General features: G+C 43.8%; 1 protein-coding gene across 7 annotated transcripts in view; it reads right to left on the bottom strand.

The window, feature by feature from the left end:
* Window positions 1-21,385, bottom strand: part of LOC125630861 (uncharacterized) — a 111,670-nt gene that overhangs the window by 45,685 nt on the left and 44,600 nt on the right. For 6 of the 7 annotated variants that reach the window (XM_075124859.1, XM_075124858.1, XM_048837000.2 and 3 more), the window contains exons 9-16: window positions 16,261-16,473; window positions 15,913-16,119; window positions 14,394-14,575; window positions 11,604-11,721; window positions 10,480-10,569; window positions 3,223-3,342; window positions 2,476-2,692; window positions 1,934-2,067 (exon numbers count right to left, since the gene is read on the bottom strand). In XM_075124859.1, the coding sequence (XP_074980960.1) occupies window positions 1,934-2,067; window positions 2,476-2,692; window positions 3,223-3,342; window positions 10,480-10,569; window positions 11,604-11,721; window positions 14,394-14,575; window positions 15,913-16,119; window positions 16,261-16,473 (1,281 nt within the window). The remainder of the gene's footprint in view (window positions 1-1,933; window positions 2,068-2,475; window positions 2,693-3,222; window positions 3,343-10,479; window positions 10,570-11,603; window positions 11,722-14,393; window positions 14,576-15,912; window positions 16,120-16,260; window positions 16,474-21,385) is intronic. The other variant, XM_075124856.1, reaches the window with a different exon arrangement.

Raw genomic sequence — 21,385 nt, 5'->3', positions numbered from 1 at the left:
GAGCTCTGCCAGTTGCTTCAGAAACATCCAGAGGCCTGCATACAATGCGAGCAATCAACGTGGGCCGCCTGCTACATTGCTTCAGGTCACTGGATGTTGGCTAAACAGCACCTAGAAGAATTAAAGAACACAACTGAGAGCTAACTTCGTACAGAACCCACAGCTCTGCTGGTCTACTAGATCCACATCCAGAGACAAGTTGGATGCTGTAATATCTTTTACTGGACCAACTTTTCTCAGTGAGTGAGACAAGCTTCTTAGCTATGCAGAGCTCTTCTTCAGGTATCTGTGTAAGCTCAAAAGCTGGTCTCTCTCACTAACAGAAGCTGGTCCAACAAAAGATATTACCGCACCCACCTTGTCTCAAATATCCTGGGACTGACGCAGCAACAACACTGCATACAGACCTATATCCAATAAGTCTACACATCTCTCCAGTGGAAGATCCTGTGACCATCAAAGCATGCACACACCACAGATATGTGGGCACCCTGCATTACATTCAAAGGCAGCATAACACAGGGCAGCAGCAGCAAGATGCCATGAGCCAAAGAGCTATAGCTACTTAGCCACCCACATCTTTAACAAAGAGGTACAGCCTACAGAAACTGCAGGTCACGAACACCAGAGTTACAAACTGACCAGTCAACACCTCATTTGGAATTGGAAGTACGCAATCAGGCGGCAGCAGCAGAGAGCCCACCCCGCAAAAAGCAAGTACAGTACTGTGTTAAATTACTAAAAAAAAAATAAATAAAAGAAAACAGCATTTTTCTTCTGCATAGTCAAGTTTCAAAGCTGTGTTAAGTCAATGTTCAGTTGTAAACTGTTGAAAGAACCATAACATTTTGTTCAGAGTTACGAACATTTCAGAGTTACAAACAACCTCCATTTCCGAAGTGTTCATAATTCTGAGGTTCTATTGTAGTTACAATTTTCTCTCATGTATGAGTTTGTCTTTGGTTCAAACTAATGACTGCCCATTGTCTGCCATCATTGCTGTCACAGAGGAGTTCCATTTGGGTTATGTACTAGAAGTCAGTCAACGTGAAATGCATTAAACAAGTAAAATACAAAGATTAATTTTAAAAGAGAGAAACTCAGGGCTTGTGCTGCAAACAGAGAGAAGACAGTCTCTTCGGTTCCCTAAATATGTATATTAAGCAGGAGTCTACTAGGCCATACTGTTCATTTTGCTGACCGCCATTCCAGCATTTCTTCTTCATCTTGAGTAGGACCCAGGACAATAGCACTAACAGCCAGCAACATGTATCATGCAATAAACCTAGAGTCCATGCAAGTCACTGCAATATGTCTATTCCAGCGGTTCTCAAACTGTGGGTCAGGACACCAAACTGGATCACGACCCCATTTTAATGGAGTTACCTGGGATGGCGTTAGACTTGCTGGGGCCCAGGGCTGAAGCCGGAGCTGAAGCTCTACCACCCGGGGCTGAAGTCATAGCCCCAGGGCTTCAGCCCTGCATGGCAGGGCTCAGGTTACAGGCCCCCTGCCTGAGGCTGAAGCCCTTAGGTTTCGGCTTTGGTCCCCCCCGCCCAGGGCGATGGGGCTCGGGCTTTGGTTTTGGCCCCGGACAGTGAGGCTCAGGCTCCAGCTAGTCTAACGCCATCCCTGGCGACTCCATTAAAACCGGGTACTGACCCAGTTTGGGGTCCCGATCCACAGTTTGAGAACCACTGGAATAGACATATTGTCTGGGATTGTGGAACTCAGGCAAGCTTAGGCTTCGGTCTCCACTCCTGGGGTTGTGTAGTAATTTTTGTTGTCAGAAGGGGGTTGCGGTGCAATGAAGTTTGAGAACCACTGGTGTATTCCGTATTATGCATTTGCAAATACTTATCAGTTTTGAGGAAACTTTTAATAGTTGCTCAACCCAAATAAAAGTAAGTTAAAAACATTAGTGTATGCTTACCTCTGCTCTCTGATTGGTCAGATAATTGACCACTTGACTTATGACACGAGCCACATTTCTGATCACCTTCTCTGTTGCCACCATGCTATGCTGCAAGGCAGTTTGAATGGCAAACTTCTTCAGAGCCGGTATTTCTGAACAAAGAGACAAGAGAACATGACCATTCCCCTGCATGGACCCTCTTCCTCAGAAATTATTTAGCACTCAGAAGCCTCAGTCATAATCGGGACCCCATTGTGCCAGGCTCTGTACAAACACCTAGTAAACAGACAAAATATGAAAAGGAAGACTCGGGGAAGAGGACTAGGAAAACAGTGATCGGGAAACATTTTGTTGCAAGAACTGGACGTAGAGATATTTTTAAAGAAGAAGATATAAAACAAAAGTGATATCTGTAATGCCCATTGGCCATGTACCTGGGAGAACACTCAAACTGACCTCAAAGTTACAGGGGGCAGATCATTGTATTAGTGAGCAATCAAGACAACAGATCACTAACTCAGCAGCATGATACTTGAGCTCAAGTTAGCAGGTGTTAATACCTGTATCCTCCTCATTGTGGAAGACTTGCGGCTGCCCATCTCGGAGCAGTTTTCCATGCAATTTTAGATATTCTGTAGAGCTGACTGTGAAAACCAGAAGTTTCCCATGCTGGGATTCAACTTCACCAGGGTCACTTGTGTCTGAAGTAGTTAACTCTTCATCCTCAGTCTCCTCTTCTTCCTCATCTTCATCATATGCTGCTTTCCTTCTCATTTCCTGCAACAAAGAACAGCCTCCATTTCACCTCTACTCAAAGCAGACTCGTGGATCAGCTGCAGAGGCTTTAGCCAAAATCTAGTTTAGACACTAGAATGAGTATTTCTCGTCTTTATACGAGATATCTGCTAGTTCTACCACAAGCTGCATTTGGTCCGGTTCTCTGGCCTGTGTTATTCAGAAAGTCATAATGGCAATCTATGGATGAACATACAACTCGCCTCCCGAAATTAGCCAAACGAGAACACAGAGGTGCCCTCTGCTAGATAATGTGCTTCTCATTAAAAAGGTGCCCTAACCATTCATTAGTAGTACACATAGAAACATCAGTGATTCAGATAAAAGGAGTGGTAGCACCAAAAACATATGGATTCCCTTTAACTTTTCTGTGAAAGTTGACGACATTTCAGATTTCAGTTATGGTTCACTGCATCCACTCACTACTTTAGAGCAGCGAAATCCAGATGGTGGCCCGGAAGAGCTGTCTCCCCTTCTGCAGAGATAGAGGTGGTGTTCCCATGGATTCCTACCTGAAGGCCGTTGTTGAAATCCACCCAAATCCGCTGTTTGGAAAATCTGTTTCGGGACTGAACGCAGATCAGACTAATGTCACGAAGCTTCATATCTTTCTCTCTCTGCAATTTACTAATCTAAGTAAAGAAGAAAGGGGAGAAATGAGGTTATATCCAGAACAGGTGACATCATTTAAAAAAAAAAACAAAATTCCAACTGCAACCAAAAGCTGAAGCTGCATGTGACCTGCACAGAGAGATTGTTGTTTTATTGGGGTGTCACTGCTGTTCAGGGTGAGGAATGACAAGGTTGCCCAAGTTACGTTACTTGCTGGTAACTGGAGGTTCTTCAAGATGTGTGGTCCCTATCTGTATTCTACTGTGGATTACGCACGTGCACCATGCGCCTGGAACTGGAGAATTTGAAAGTAGTGTCCACTGATCCATGCATGCCCCCTGGATCACCTTGTCTCTCCAACCAAGGGGATAAAGGACAATGTGGACCGACTGCCTCTCCAGTTCCTTCTCCATCATGAATCGGAGGAGATCCAAAGGAGAGCAGACAGTTGAATAGGGACCACACAATAGGGACTACACATCTCAAAGAACCTCCAGTTACAGGTAAGTAAACTCCTGTTCTTAGAGTGATGGTCCCTATTGTATTCCAGTGTGGGTTATTAACAAGCAGTACTTAAGTAGGAGGAGAGTGTGAGGATGTTGATGGTAGGGCTGAGCAAAGGACTGCTGTCCCAAAGGAGGCATCAGCAGAGGAGTCCTGGACTAGGACAGTGTGTCTCGTAAAGGTGTGAACAGAGTCCCACATGGCTGGATTACAGATATCAAGGAAGAGTACATCCTGAAGAGATGCCATACTCGCAGCTTGTGCTCTCGTGGAATGAGCTCTTCCCCCATGTGGGAGAGAGGCTCGATATTTGGTAACAGTAGAAAGCAGCCAGAGATCCATTTGGAGATCCTCTGAGTCGAGATCGCTTGTCCCATTAGTCTTTCTGTTAGAGCGATGAATAGTCTTGGGGACTTCCTGATTGGTCGTGTTCTGTGTAGAACAAAGGCTAAGGCCTGCCAGACATCTGTCCCTCTGAGGAAGTGTGCGGTTTAGGGAAGAGCACAGGTAAGTGGATTGAATGGTCCAAGTGAAATTCCAAGACAACCTTGGGAGTGAATTTGGGGTGTAAACATAACAAAACCTTATCTTTATGGAATGCAATGTAAGGAGGATCTGCCATCTTCACTCCAAGTTCGCCAACCTTTCTGGCTAAGGTGATATGGTCTCAAGTTGCAGTGGGGGAGGTCTAGGTTGGATATTAGGAAAAACTATTTCACTAGGAGGGTGGTGAAGCACTGGAATGGGTTACCTTGGGAGGTGGTGGAATCTTCATCCTTAGAGGTTTTTAAGGCCTGGCCTGACAGCCCTGGCTGGGATGATTTAGTTGGGGCTGGTCCTGCTTTGAGCAGGGGGTTGGACTAGATGACCTCCTGAGGTCCCTTCCAACCCTAATCTTCTATGATTCTATGATAGCTACAAGGAATGCGACTTTCATGGAGAGAAGAGACTTGGAGCAGGAAGCTAGAGGTTCAAAGCGTGATCGTGTAAGTGCTGAGAGAACAAGGTTTAAGTCCCACTCAAGGGTAGGCTTGTGAATAGTCAGAAAGGTTCCAAGTAGGCCTTTCCAAAATCTGGTGATCAATGGATGAGCAAAGACCAAGTAACCCTGAGAAGGAGGACAGAATGCACTAATCACTGCCAGGTGGGCTCTCAAGGAGCTGATGGATAGGCCTGATGTCTTTAGAGAAAAGGTATCGTCTAAAATGAGAGAGATATCTGATGTGCCCAAGAAGAAAAATATCTCCACTTAGCCAGGATGAATCATCCAGTGGAATCCTCCCTACCATTAGAAAGTACGTCTCATATGGCTGCAGAACATGCATGTTTCAAGAACAACGTCCATCCAAAAATCAAGCCTTGAGATGAAGAAAATGCAGATTGGTGTGCTTGGTCTTGCCATTCTGCTAAGTCAGGAGTCTGGGGAACGTTGGGAGGATGATTGGTATTCAGAATGACATGTGCAGAAGATTCGGAAACCAAAACTGTCTAGACCAGTAGGGAGTGATCAGGATAACCTGTGCCCTGTCCTGCCGAATTTTGGAGGGTGAGAACGGTTTTTTGGGATTTACACCCAGGGAAGACTCATAGAATCACAGGATTGAAAGGGACCTCGAAAGGTCATCTAGTCCAGTCCCCTGCACTCATGGCAGGACTAAGTATTATCTAGACCTCCCTGATAGGGGTTTGTCTAACCTGCGCTTAAAAATCCCCAATGATGGAGATTCCACAATCTCCCTGGGCAATTTATTCCAGGGCTTAACCACCCTGACAGTTAGGAAGTTTTCCTAATGTCCAACCTAACCCCCCCTTGCTGCAATTTAAGCCCATTGCTTCTTGTCCTAGCCTCACAGGTTAAGGAAAACAATTTTTCTCCCTCCCCCTTGTAACAGCCTTTTATGTACTTGAAAACTATGTCATGTCCCCCTCAGTCTCTCTTCTCCAGCCTAAAGAATCCCCATTTTTTCAATCTTTCCTCATAGGTCATGTTTTCTAGACCTTTTATCATTTTTGTTGCTCTTCTCTGGACTTTCTCCAGTTTGTCCACATCTTTCCTGATATATGGCGCCCAGAACTGGACACCATACTCTAAGTTGAGGCCTAATCAGCACAGAGTGGAAGAATTACTTCTCATGTCTTGCTTACAACACTCCTGCTAATACATCCCAGGATGATGATTGCTTTTTTTGCTATTGTGTTAAACTGACTCATATTTAGCTTGTGATCCACTATGACCCCGAGATCCCTTTCTGCGGTACTCCTTCCTAGGCAGTCATTGCCCATTTTGTATGCATGCTACTGATCGTTCCTTCCTAATTGGAGTACTTTGCATTTGTCCTTATTGAATTTCATCCTATTTACTTCAGACCATTTCTCCAGTTTGTTCAGATTGTTTTGAATTTTAATCCTATCTTCCAAAGCACTTGCACCCCTCCTAGCTTGGTATCATCCGCAAACTTTATAAGTGTACTCTCTATGCCATTATCTAAATCATCAATGAAAAATTTTGAATAGAACTGGACCCAGAACTCATCCCTATGGGACCCTACTTGATATGCCCTTCCAGCTTGACTGTGAACCACTGATAACTACTCTCTGGGGACAGTTTTCCAACCAGTTATGCACTCACCTTATAGTAGCTTCATCTACATTGTATTTCCCTAGTTTGTTTATGAGAAGGTCATACAAGACAGTATCAAAAGCCTCACTAAAGTCAAGATACACTACATCTACCACTTTCCCCCTATCCACAAGGCTTTTTACCCGTGTCAAAGAGAGCTATTAGGTTGAAGAGGAAGTGTAGAATCATTAGAGTTGATGCATGGGCCTTCTGGCATGACTTATGAACAAGGAGCCAGTTGTTGAGGTAGGGAAAGACAAGGAGACCAAGGAGTCTGGCGTGAGCTCTCACTACCGTGAAGACTATGCTAAAAAGGAGCACTCTGTGGCCAGGGCCCATCATGAATGTGAGGATGATCTGTGAACAAGATGAATATCTACATGAAAGTAGATGTCCTTCATATCAAGAGCTGTAAACCACGTGTCCTTTTTTGGGGATGGTATTACAGAGGCCAGTGAGACCATACAAAACTTGAGTTTAAGGACAAAATGGTTGAGGTGGTGGAGGTTGAGAACTGGTCTCCATAAGCCCTTCTTTTGGGATATAAAAAAATAAGTCAAGTAAAAGCCATTTCTTTGGTATCTATGGGGGACATGTTCTATCACTCCTCGCTCTAATAGGTAGCCCACCTCTTGCTTGAGAATAGTCTTGGGAGAGTAGTCCCTAAAGGAGGTAGGAGAAGGGCGTTGTGGAGGAGGTAGGAAAGCAGACTCAATCACAGAGCCAGCGCGGATGACATTCAGCACCCACTGGTCTGGTACTACATTCTAAGGGTTGAGAGCGCGCCAGACAATCTACAAAAGGCATGTGAAGGTCGGACAATGTTTGGCCTAGTGGTTCACAGCTCTCAAGGTCCCTTCAAAAATTGTGCCTCGCTGCCGGTTGAGATTGGAAGGCCAACCCTGTTGCAGAAGGTGCAGGAAAGTGAGTTCTTTGAACATTCCGCCTTTTGCATGGTGCTCCATAGGGCATCTGATGGGGAAAACCTGTTGAGCCACATAGAATCACAGAATATCAGGGTTGGAAGGGACCTCAGGAGGTCATCTAGTCCAACCCCCTGCTCAAAGCAGGACCAATCCCTAATTTTTGCCCCAGATCCCTAAATGGCCCCCTCAAGGATTGAACTCACAACCTTTGGGTTTAGCAGGCCAATGCTCAAACCACTGAGCTATCCCTCCCCGCACGTCTAGGTCTAGATGATTATTGATGGAGCTTTCTCTTGGGAGGTGTATATGTCCCCAGAGAGTGGAGGATAGCCCTAGAGTCCTTCAAACTACGGAGGAATTCATCCATCTTCTGACTGAGTAATTGTGGTTCATCGAAGGGGATTTCCTCCACAGTATTCTGGACCTCTCAAGGGAACTTTGACACATGGAGCCATGATTCTCTGCACATGACAATGGTAGTAGCCATGGCTCTAGAGGATATGTCAGTGGCATCGACTCTGTACTGGAGGGCAGCCTTGACTATTAGTTTGACTTCGTCTATCGATGCCTGGAAACAAACACTGTCCTGTTGTGGAAGACTGTCGGTGAACTCCGTAAACTTAGAGTAGTTCAAGAAGTCGCACTCGATCATTATTGCCTGATAGTTGGCTATCCTGCACTGGAGATTAGATAACAGGAAGACCTTTCTCCCCAGTAAGTCTGGGCACTTACGCTCTTTGTCTGCAGGAGGAGACCATGGGTGTGGCCGTAGAGCCCTGTCAGAAGTGGCTTATGCCAAGGACTTGGGAGGAGGGCGAGAAAACAAAATTTCAGCCCCTTTGGCCAGTGCACAACATTTCCCCACCCTGTTGGGGATGGAAGCACAGGCGGCAGGAGTGAACCAAACAGCCTTAATGGGCTCCATTATAGCTTCGTTTACGTGGAGCACTATTTTGCTGGAGACAGATGGGTGGAGGATGTCAAGGAGTTTGTACTGGGATTCCTGAAAAACCCTTCAAGAGGAATCGTAGTTACCCAGCAACTCTACAACAAAGACCCTGGAACTGCTTGAATTCACTGGGGGGCGGGAGGGAGGGAGATGTGGGGGTTACCACGTCGTCCAGAGACGAAGATAGCAGTTCTTGCTGGTTCCGGCAGAACTGTTGGGTCCAGTGCATATTGCTCTTCCTCCTCTAAAGGATCCGGGGGGGATCAGAGTGTCTCAAATCAAGAGGAGGCAAGGAGTGACTCCCTAGCAGACCTGAGAGACACTGCAGAGCGGTACTGGTCCCAGGGCCCTCAATATGGCCAATAGGCAGGGTTAAAAGGGGGACATGGAAGCCCCAGTGGCATGAAGTGCCAGCGGCTCCAAGCTAAATACAGAGGTTGTTCCCAAGCAGGTGTAAGTCTTTCGGGTGGTGGAAGATATGTAGGGTAAGGAAATGAAGGTTCCTCGGGTGGTTTGGAGTCTCCGGATGAGGAGAAAGCTGATTCCTGTTCCAGAGGTGGTGCCACTGAAAGGAAGGTGCACCTTGAGGAAGGAACAGGCAATAAACTTCTCTGAGCTGTTGATTTCCAGGTGGTGTTATAACATCTCTGGAAAGGAACAGACCCAGTGGAGGGGATGCCAGAACCGGGAATGTGAAGATGTCCTGTGAAGCGGCCTGGGACTCAGTTTTCCCCAGTGTGAGAGTGGCTGTCTTTGTCTGGACCATCAGAGCTGGAGAGGGTGCTGTCAAAGACTGTGCGACAAGTCGGAGGTGAACGGTCATTGTCAGAGCCAACAGATCCTGAGGTCTGGGGAGGTGCCGAGAACAATACAGACTAATCGCTTTCCAGTATTTATGGAGCTTGATATTTATGGACTTTCTTGTCAAGCCTCTGGGACTTAGGATGTACTACAGTAGAACCTCAGAGTTACAAACACCAGAGTTACAAACTGACCGGTCAACCACACACCTCATTTGGAACCAGAAGTACACAATCAGGCAGCAGCAGAGACAACAACAAAAAAGAGCAAATACAGTACAGTACTATGTTAAATGTAAACTACCAAAAAATAGATTTGACAAGGTAAGAAATCTCTGTGCTTGTTTCATTTAAATTAAGATGGTTAAAAGTTGGATTTTTCTTCTGCATAGTAAAGTTTCAAAGCTGTATTAAGTCAATGTTCAGTTGCAAACTTTTGAAAGAACCACCCTAACGTTTTGTTCAGAGTTGTGAACCACCCACATTCCCAAGGTGTTCGTAACTCTGAGGTTCTACTGGAAGTCCTCTTCAGCTGAGGAGCTGGGCTTCTTCAGAGCCAAATCCGGTGTTGTTGAAGTCCCAGGCATATGAGAATGCTTCCTGGGTTCCCGAGAATATCCTGCTGGGGGCGTCTATGAGGGTAACATCTCTGGAATCAGTGTCTGACTTCGCAGCAGGAAGGCCAGGCCTTGCTTCGTCAGGCTGGTGTACAGGGGGTTTCCCCCGTCTGGGCTGAATTGAACCCTCTCAGTCTTTTCCACGGAGGTGTTTTCAAAGGTGGAGTTCCTGCCCTTCCCAGGCACAGCTGGGGAATGAGTGGCAGATACTGCACCTCACTGCAACATGAGCTTCCCAAAGCAATAGTGGTTGTCACTGACAAAGAAGGATTGCAGGCAGGAAACAGAGTTTGAAGCCCTGAGTCTTGGGCTGAGTCCAGTACCCACATGGGGCATTAGGGGGAAGTGAAGTGTTCCCCCAAAGATTAATCTGGCACTAAAAACTATGAAAACACTAACATTATTAACTGTACAAGGCGCTAAAAACTATTTACAAAGCTAAATAGTATCTTAAGAGATGAAGCCAAAGCTACGGACACAGAGAGGTTCCGACCTGGCTCATGCAGCAGTGAGAAGTTGGTCGATTTGCCCCGCCTTTTATCCACTTGGTCAGAAACATGAGCTGAGCCAGGGCACATGTGCAGACTAGCGGACAATACTTTCAAATTCTCCGGCTCCAGGCACATGGTACGCACGCATAACCCACAGTGGAACACGTTAGAGATCATCACTTGAAGAAGAATCCACATTTCCTTGTTTGAACAAAAAGTTGGTCAGATCATGGCTCCCAAGGGCACTCACTCTGAATTCCTTCTCTAGGATTTTCTTCCTAAGGTCATTTTCTTTCTGGAATGAGGCTGGATTTTCTGCACCAGGTCCTTGCCGTTGCTGCTATGAAAGAACAGAATACCGGAAGCATTAAAAACATTAGAAATTTAAAGCTCCACACTGCCCCAATCACCAGGCTGTGTCCCATAGGTAATTTAGACCTTAAATGGGTTTTATGCATTTTTTTAAAAGTGATATTTCCTAAGGTTGGGGGGGCGGAGGGGGAAAGAGTGTTTAAATCAGAAAAATTCCATGATCTAGAAACATTTGGCTAGACACAACTGAACACAACAAAGCTTTCAATGGCACAAATCACAGAAGTTCCCAGAAGAGAACCTTGAGGGAGTCCTCAAGACTCATCACACCCAAGCACAGCAGTGACTGGCACTGCACACCAATGTTATAGTGATAAAATTGAGATTAAGTAAAAGACAAGTAACTTCAACTTTATTTTGTGAAAGCCTCACTACCCATCTTGCCTGAGGACATGACACAAGAAGAGAAGGCATGTATCTAAGGTTGGCTCCAAGCTCTTGAGGCAGAGATAGTTTGTTTATTTTCTCTATAAAAGGTCCCTATACAATCGTACTAATGAAGTACAATGCCTAACTTTCATTCATCTTTAGACTATGAAATAGCCTTCCAAGAGACGAGGAAGCTCTATTGCTTAGGCTGTTTCAAACCTACGGGGTAAAACGCTGGAGGAACATTTTGTAGAGTACAGTTCAGCACTGTCTCCTGGATGATGGACTAGATCTAAGAGCATTTTCCTCTCTAACCTGGCAATCTGAGAGCTGAGGATCCCACTACATCTTCTCTTATTGCACAGCTCCCAAGGCTTGAGTTAGATTTTCTTCATATGCGATTTCTGGATTATCCATCCTCCTCTTCTCCCCACTGGAGCAACTAACCATGAAAAGCCTTTCTCCGGGTTTGAAATACAGCCCATCTGAGTGGCAGGGGTGAAGTTAGCTGGAGGAGAATAGCTGTTTTAACCACTAACAAACACGACTTTCTATTGCCTGGAGGCTGTTTCCAGACCCAATTATACCTGCCACCCACTGTCTTGTACTAGGAGGGGGGAAAGAGTTACCAACCTCTTGCTGGAGCTGAGTATAAAGTGTGTCCTTCTCCATTTCCATTTGCACCCGCTGATTTTCCAGCTCTTCCAGTGACTTTTCCATGGGCTGGATTTCATCTCTTAAATCCAGGTCACTGCAAGATCCAGGATACTTAAAAGTTAGGCTATAAACAAAGTGACCCGCTACAAAAAAGACATTGCATGCACTGATATTCTACTTGAATTAAGTGGATATTTTTTCTGTAAAAGAATTACACTGATATTTTGCTTTAATTGCTTGATTACTAACAGCAATTCACTGTGAACAAATCTGACAATCCTGTGCCACTCATTTTGTTTGCAAAGCTTTTCAAAGATGGGTGAGTTCCATGGCTCTTTGGTTTGCACATCACATTATAATCTAGGGCACTCATACAATAGGGCCTGATCCAGAGCCCACTGAAGTCATGGAGAAGACTCCTCTTAACTTCAATAGCTTTTGGATCAGGTTCACAGCCACCAAAGCTGGGGACATTACATGTAAAAACTTAAGTTTCCTTGCTGGAAATAAATAACCCAAGCAAGTATTTTCCAAGATTACATGTAGCATACCAAAACAAGCCAGTCCCACAGGCAGGAAGGTTAATGACAAGGCAAAAGGACACTACCCATTTTGTGTGTCCATGTGCGGAATGAATTTTGTTGTGTGCACCAATATGGAGGTGATGTGTGACACACTGAGTGCAGGGGACTGGAGTAGATGACCTCTTGAGATCCCTTCCAGTTCCATGATTCTATATTGATGCACATAACAAAATTCATGTGGGGGGGGCTCCAGGTAGGGGGTAAAGGCTCTGGGGTGGAGCCAGGCATGAGGGGTTCTGGGTGTGGGAGGGGCACTTCTCCCCACCATGGCAGATCTGTGCTGGGGAGAGGCATCTCTCCCCGCCGCAGCCCTGAGCCCCTGCGTGGGGCTTAACCGGCAGCGGCGTGGCCACGCAGCTTAGAGGGAACTTAGTAACACTTATCAATTCTGCTTCCCAGACAGTACCCAAGTGTGTGCTCCCTGAATCCACTCTAGCCTTTTAAAGGTTAGAGTGTGAACAGTAAGACAACAATGATTTACATCAGCCACCATGAACAAAGACAAAAAGACTGCATCTTGGGAGAGGTGGGGGGCTACAATCCAGATCTCTGACTTGCACTGAAATCAGAGGAAGCTGAGAATGTTAACACCTCACAGAACTAAGCTCTTGAATTTTAAGACAAGAGACAGAGAACCTGTTTGTTATGGGCCTCTAAAATGATCTACGGAAAGCACAAGCCAAGATACTAGAAAGCCCAGCACACAGACACTCTGAGGACAGACAAATATTTCACACTTTTATAGCCATTTATATCTTGAGACCACTGTACTAGTGCAAGCTAAAGGTGGTACAGTCCATTGTAATTCAACTGAAAGGTTAGGGACATATCAACTTTTCCAATAGTGATGAACTTAGTGCACTGCTGTGGCCAGTAATCCATACAGCCAGCCACCAACCTAGCCCCTACCAAACCAGAAAACTTAATTGATCTTTTTTTGAACTCTGCACACTTAAGGGCTGATTTACATGGCAAGCCCTACAAGTTGTAGTATGATTAGGGCCCTACCAAATTCATGGTCCATTTTGGTCAATTTCACAATCATAGGATTTTAAAAATCATAAATTTCATGATTTCAGCTATTTAAATCTGAAATTTTACAGATGATAATTGTTGGGGTCCTGACCCAAAAAGGGGGTGGAGGAAGAGAAATCACAACGTTATTATAGGGGGGCTGCAGTACTGCTACCCTTACTACTGCTCTGCTGCTGGCAGCGGCGGTGCCTTCAGAGCTGGGTAGCCAGAGCCGCGGCCGCTGGCCGGGAGCCCAGCTCTGAAGCACAGAAGTAAGGATGGCACGGTGTGGTGTTGCCAGCCTTATTTCTGCGCTGCTGCGGGCAGAGCTGGGTGCCTGGCCAACAGCTGCTACTCCCCAGCCCTGAAGCCAGTGCAGAATCAAGGGTGGCAATATCACAACCCCCCTAAAATAAACTTGTGACACCCTCCCCCCCGTAACTCCCTAACCCAAAGTCAGGACCCTCAATTTAAGAAATGCTGGTCTCCCCTGTGAAATCTGTATAGCACAGGGTAAATGTACACACAAGACCAGATTTCACGGTAGGAGACCAGACTTCAAGGTGCATCACTCGTTTTTCATGGCTGTGAATTTGGTAGGGCCCTAAAGGCAGGTCTACACTACCGCTTCCGGTCGATCTAAGCAACGCAATTTGAGTTACATTAGTAGCATAACTTAAGTCGATGTAGCTTAGATCTACTTACTGTGGGGTCCAGTCTATGCTATGTTGATGGGAGACGCTTTCCTGCCAACATTGCTTCCGCCTCTCGTTGAGGTGGAGTACAGAAATGCCACTGCATCGATTGCGGCAGCACTGATTTAGCTCCATAGTGAAGACAAGCCCTAAGGCTGAGGAGCCACACTGACGTTCACTGTACCTAGCACTGTCCACACACTGTACCACACACTGTCCACACTAACGTTCTGGTGAGCTGCAGAGTCAGACTCTGGCTTGCTGCACAGTAACTTGCGAGCCCTTAGTCTCAGTGGGATCACCTCTACGTTCTACCTCTACTTGTAATCTGTCCCATTTTATGAAAGTTAAGAGCATCTCTTGTACCCCTGGCAAGTTGCTGAAGTGGTTCCCAGTTTAACAGAGCTTGAGTGATCAACCACTACCTCATGCAAGACATGCTACTGCAGCAGGCTCGGGAGAGTTGAAGTTACCTCATTATTTCTGTAACGTTAAAGCTATCAGTCTTCGTACAAACAAAAGCTAAACTCCCATATTGGCCATCCATGAGCAGCTGCCTCCGCAGGTTTGCACTCAGCATCTCTTTGGCAGTCTTGTCATCCACAGCTCTGGTGATGTTGGCTACTACCCACACTGCATTGCAGTTCTTTAAATACTAAAGGATGGCAAGAAAAGTCAGTTTACAGGAAAACTGTAGTAATTCGTTCTAAAGCTTGAGAGTTTCAACCAATTCTTACGAAATAATACATTCAGAAGAACTGTCCAAAAAAGTTTGCTTTTTTTAAAGAAACACTGTTCACGGTCTCAGAATCTCCAAACCCGCATGGTTGTCTAAGTCGTAGAGTGACACTTAGGGCAGGTCTACACTACAGGGCTAAGTTGACCTAAGTCACACAACTCCAGCTACATGAATAACATAGCTGCAGTCGACGTACTTTAGATCAACTTACTGTGGTATCACACCGCACTGGGTCGACGGGAGAAACTCTCCTGTCGACTTACCTTATGCTTCTTGTTCCGGTGGAGTACCGGAGTCGATGGGAGAGTGATCGGCAGTCGATTTACCGGGTCTTTACTAAATCGACCCCCGGTGGATCGATCGCCGAGCATCGATCCCCTGCTAAGTGGAGACAAGCCCTTAGAAATATTAAGTGGAAGACAAGCCCTTAGTAATATTAATATTAATATCCAGCTGGATAATGCAAAAGGAAAGAATTCCAAACCTATTTACGAGCCAAGGCTTTCAGAGTTACTATATAACAGTTACATGTGTCTATCAGTGGTTAACCATTTTCCAAATTTAACGTTAATCAGGTTTTTTTGCACTCTTATCTACTGAGGCACTATAAGACAGTTGCCCAGATTTTCGCAGAATGCACTAATACAAACACAATTTAGCAGTGTTGCTGATGGAGATGTACAAAAGGGATTGAAATGGCAGAAAAGGTCTGCGTAAACACAAACACAGATGTATTACTTCTGACTGTACTATGATCAGTCCCTAATAGTAATGCATCCTTCTAAGGGAGGGATAAATGTCCTCAAGGCACCTAAGAGTGCAATATGATAGCATCTATGGTGATTACTTACAGACCTCAAATAACAATCAATGTATGCCCTGAAGCACAAGGATGGATAGCACTTGTAATTTTATCCTAATTAGTGCAACTGTGGATGCCACTTATCCATAGAAGCTACTAATCCTAGAGTTTTAGTAATCAGCTTGTCACTATGGTATCATGCAGCAGCAAGTGCCACATGTTAATTACATGGTGTTGCAAATGTTTATGTTTGAAAAACAGAGGAAAAGGGAAGAGGTTGCTCATGTGCCCAATGCATATGGAATGACATGATGTGTGCAAAAGCATTATATAGCAGTTAAGGAGGAAGATGCTGCTTCCAATGAAGATCAGGTCTGGGAACCAGAAGGGACATAAGGGTTTAAAAAAACAAAACAAACCACAGACTGAAATTTCAGAGATGCCATTGTACCTCTTTGGCAGCATTATCCCTGGCAGCATTGGAATCTCGTACTCCAGGCAAATCCACCAGCACTGCCCCAGTCTTCAAGACATTAGCACCGGGAACACGGATTTTGACACATTTAACAATGGGCCAAAATTCTCCACCTTTCATGTCGCGTAAGTTATCAGTCCGAGAGTCAATGAATTTCTCTATTTTTGTGCGAAAATCTGCTGCCTAAGCAATGGAGAGAAAACAAGAGTAAGGTTCACTACAGGCAATAGGCTGAGCTACTCCATTTATTCTCTATATCAGTGTGAAATTGCCTGAATGGGTGAAGATATAGGAAGGCCACACCTCAAATCATGCTGTGTTTACCTTCTCTGCAGAGATGTGCTTTACTGTCCCAAGATGCTGAGTCACCTCCTTCATCTCCTTCAGCTTTGGAAGTTCTGCTATCGTCCCATATACAGCTTTCACACGACTATAGGCAGCGCCAGCTTCAGTCTTGCGATCTGGGCATCGTTTCTTTAAGTTACCAGATTTGTCTTTCATATCTTCTAGGAGAGCTTTCAGCTCATTATCCCACTCCTGAAGTGGGAAATACAGAATTGAGACAATTGAGACAATACTCCAAAAGAGTAAGTTTGTCATTTGTTATATGTAGAATAACTATTCAAGTTAAAATGAATCAAGACCAGATGCTGTTTGCCCTAAGATATTTTTACCACATACAGAGGAGTGAGTTCTATTACTATTGCTCTGCTGAGACCAAGAAACCCTTTTTAACTGATTACACTAGCTAGTCAGTAAAACAGGAAATATTTTCAAACATTTTTAAAAGCTTTTTTGGTTTGTTTTTTCCCCTTGAAGACTGATGAAAGTTTTCCACTCAGCTCCGATTCTCTCCCTCAGATATTTATACAGCTCCCTTTTACCACAGTACCTAAGCACTAAAATTAAACATACAATATGAACAGCATCACCAACGACTGGTACAAAGAACGGCTACTGAAAAGATCCAAGATAGTTCCAACATATAGCATGAGCAACATTCCTATTTTTAAACAGGATGAGAGGATCGATTTAAATAATTATTTGAATCACCAAGAAGAAATCCTCCATTTCAATCCTTGATTTTAATCTACTTTTCCACTTGTACTTCAATTATTTTCTGAAGAAAGGTGCATTCTCACTGGTTGATATAATCATTAAAATATGTTGATTTACAACTAGGCAGAGCCTCTATACTAGCCCTGATACATCTTTTTGCTCCTAAGAGGGTGCACTATAACTATATACTTTTATTTAAACAGTTATTTGGCTTAATATTTTCAGATCCTTCTTACCTGCATTTTTAGTATGTTAGAAAATGGTGAATGATATATTGCTTACTTATTAATAAACATTTTGCACATAATTTGTGTCAATCTGCATTAGAAGGGTAATTTGAATTTAATTAAACACACAAAATAGCATATTTATTATTTAAATGTTTTAGAATCCTAGAAACGTAGGACCGGAAGGTACCTCAGTAGATCATCTAGTCCAATCCTCTGTACTGAGACAGGACTAAGAATTATCTAGACCATCCCAACAGGTGTTTTTCTAACCTGTTCTTAAAAACCTCCAATGACACAGATTCCACAACCTCCCTAGGTAATTTTTTCCACTGCTTAACTACCCTAAACTTTTCCTAATGTCTAACCTAAACCGTCCTTGTTGCAATTTAAGCCCATTACTTCTTGTCCATCCTCGGTGGATAAGGAGAATAATTTATCACCCTCCTCTTTATAACCACCTTTTATACACTTGAAGACTATTATGTCCCCCCTCACCCAGTTTTTCCAATCTTCCCCCATAGGTCATGTTTTCTAGAACTTTGATCAGTTTTGTTCCTCTCCTCTGGACTTTCTCCAATTTGTCTTCATCATTCCCAAAGTGTGGTGCCCAAAACTTGATGCAGTACTCCAGCTGAGTACTGAGTAGAATGGGAGAATTATTTCTCATGTCTTGCTTACAACACTCCTGCTAATACATCCCAGACTGATGTTTCCTTTTTTTGCAACTTGTGTTACACCATTGACTCATATTTAGTTTGTGATAGATTATAATCCCCAGATCCCTCCTAGGAAGTAATTTCCCATTTTATATTTGTGCAATTGAGTATTCCTTCCTAAATATAGTGCTTTGCATTTGTAGTTATTAAATTTCATCCTATTTATTTCAGGCCATTTTTCCAGTTTGCCTTGATCATTTTGAATTTTAATCCTGTCCTCCAAAGCACTTGCAACCCCTCCCAGATTGGTACTGTCAGCAAATTTTAAGTGTACTCTCTATGCCATTATCCAAATCATTTATGAAGACATTGATTATAACAAGACCCAGGACAGATCTCTGAGAGACCCCTTCCAGCTTTTCTGTGAACTACTGATAACTACTCTGAGTACAGTTTTCCAACTAGTTGTTCACCCACCTTATAGTAGGTTTGTTTAGGCTATGTTTCTCTAGTTTGCTTATGAGAAGAACATGTGAGACCTTACTGAAGTCAAGATATATCACATCTACGACTTCCCCCCATCCACAAGGCTTATTACCCTGCCAAAGAAGAATATTAAGCTGGTTTGACATTTGTTTTTGACAAATCTATGTTGACTTACTTATCACTGTATCTGCTAGGTGCTTACAAACTGATTGGTTATTTGCTCCATTATCTTTCTGGGTACGGAAATTAAGCTGACTGGTCTATGATTCCCTGGATTATCCTTATTTCCCTTTATAATAGATAACTACTGGTTCTACTGTATTACCTACGAACACCAGAGTTACAAACTGACCAGTCAACCACACACCTCATTTGGAACCTGAAGTAAATAATCAGGAAGCAACAGAGACCCCCGCCCAAAAAAACAAATACAGTACAGGGCCGTGTTAAACATAAACTACTAAAAAACAAACAACAAAAGGAAAGCAGTATTTTTCTTCTGCAAAGTAAAGTTTCAAAGCTGTATTAAGTCAATGTTCAGTTGTAAACTTTTGAAAGAACCATAATGTTTTGTCAGAGAAGTGAGCTGTAGCTCACGAAAGCTCATGCTCAAATAAATTGGTTAGTCTCTAAGGTGCCACAAGTACTCCTTTTCTTTTTGCGAATACAGACTAACACGGCTGTTACTCTGAAACCGAACATTTCAGAGTCACTAACTACCTCAATTCCTGAGGGGTTTATAACTCTGAAATTCTACTCTATATTTGCCCTTTCCCAGTCCTCTGGGATCTCTCCAGCTGTCCATGAATTCTCAAAGATAATTGCTAATGGCTCAGAGATCTCTTCAGCAATTTCCTTAAGTACTTGGGATGCATTTTGGTCAGGCCCTGACACCTTGAAGACATCTAACTTATCTAATTAATTCTTTAACTTGCTCTTCCCCTATTTTAGCCTCAGATTCTACCCAATCAATGTTTACCATGTGAATACCGAAACAAAAACGGCAGTTAACATTTCAGCCATTGCTGTGTTTTCCATTATCGTTCCCTACTTGTTGAGCAATGGACCTAACCTGTCCTCGGTCTGGTCTTCCTTTTGCTCCTAATGTATTTGTAAAATGTTTTCTTGTTACCCTTTATATCCTCAGCTAGTTTAATCTCATTTTGGGTCTTGGCCTTTCTAATTTTGTTGCTACATGCTTAGGGTTTTTTTTGTTTTTTTTTTATATTCATGCTTAATAATTTGACCTAGTTTCCACTTTTTGTATGACTCTCTTGAACATCTCTTGGTTAAGCCAGTAGATTTTAAGAGATTATAAGAAATGTTGCCCTTCACATATTTTGTACTAAATTCAGATTTCATTTTAAAACAGGTTTATTGCTAAGAAGAGAAAAAACCAACAATTTAAATAAACAAAAAATTGAAAAATCTGATTCAATAAAATTAGATTTTTAATTATTTTTTTTAAGTCACTGATTTTTATCCACCTTGCAGGATGAATTCATCTCCGACATTAACTTAAACAAATCCAACACTGCACCAAGGATGAATCCAGCCTTTCAAGTACCACTTAGGTAACCAGCCTAAATAGATTTCTGCTCCGGAGGCAGTGGAGGAAGATCTGAACAGCAGCTGAAATGACTGAAAATGATAAAAGGAAGCTAAACCTGATACAATATACAGAGAAGGACCCATTGAAGAGAAATCAAGTGGAATAAAAGGAGACAAGAGAAAATACTATACGCTATACACAGAAAAGAAAGCCATTTAACAGTGCCCTCAGCAGGTATTATGGAAGGTAGAGAGAAGGGTGCAAGGGAGGTTGAATGGAGAGCTGAAAGTCTTCAGGATTTGGGGATGGGAAGTAGTAACTAGTAATCCAGAATGTCAGCTCGATAGCGAGGGGCTAGGGTAGAGATGTAAATCTAAATAAAATCTGTACTTTATCCCTCACTCGGCCTCTGTTTTTGGAGCCTCCTTCCACTGAAAAGCTCCAATGTCTGCCACCACTGCCACTCACAGCCTTGCCAAACAGCAGCGGAGTGAACTCAGACTCCTCTCCATTTCACTGCTCCCCACAGAGGTCTAAATAGCAGACAATGACAAAAGCTAGTCGCTCTGCTGCATCTTGGAAGAACTAAAAAGTAGCAGTAGCAAAGGCAACAGAGCAGTCTATCTGCAAAAAACAACAAACACAACTGCATCAGTTTACTCTCAAATCAAGTTTGGAAGGCTATCTTGTCAACCATAAGTGATATAAAGGGAAGTTATTTACCATAAGGTAACTGAAGTCCTTTGAGATGTGTGGTCCCTATCTGTATTCTCCTGTGGGTATGCATGCACTCCACATGCCTGAGACCAGCAAATTCTTGCAAGTAGCATCCACTGGTCCATGCCTGCATCCTTGCTCTCCTTGTGTTCTGTATCGAGATTGAGAGGCAGGGTGGACCAAATGCCTCTCCAGTTTCTTCTCTACTGAGAGCCTTATGATCCAAAGCACAAGGGAAGGAAGCAAGGTAGTGGCATACAGAAAAGGACCAGCCATTTTGGAAAAGTTCTAATTACAAAAGGGTAGTGACTTCCCTTTCTTCTTCACGTGCTGACCCCTATGTGTAATTCACTATGGTCGACTGACAAGCAGTACTCGGAGGAGGTGATGCAAAGATGCAGGTGATATAGCTGCTTATAGAACCACAGTCCCAAAGGATAAGTCAGTGGAGGAGTCTTAGTTCAGTGGGTAATGCCTTGTGAACATATGCACAGAACTCCATATTGCTGCCTTGCACATATCAAGTGGGGGTACCTTCTGAAGCGATGCTACCGAGGCTGCTTGTGCTCTGGTACCAGTGAGCCCATACTGCATGTAGGGGAGGAAGATGTGCCAAATGATAAAGCAGGACGCAGCCAGAGATCCATCTAGAGATTGTCTGGGAGGAAATAGCTTGTCCTCAGACTCGTTCTGCTATAGCAACAAACAATCAAGATGACTCTCTGATCTGTTCTGTTCGCTGCAGGTAG

The sequence above is a fragment of the Caretta caretta genome, chromosome 2, assembly GCF_965140235.1.
Source record: "Caretta caretta isolate rCarCar2 chromosome 2, rCarCar1.hap1, whole genome shotgun sequence".
NCBI classification, from domain to species: Eukaryota; Metazoa; Chordata; order Testudines; family Cheloniidae; genus Caretta; species Caretta caretta.
This window is presented reverse-complemented; position numbering and strand designations above follow the sequence as displayed.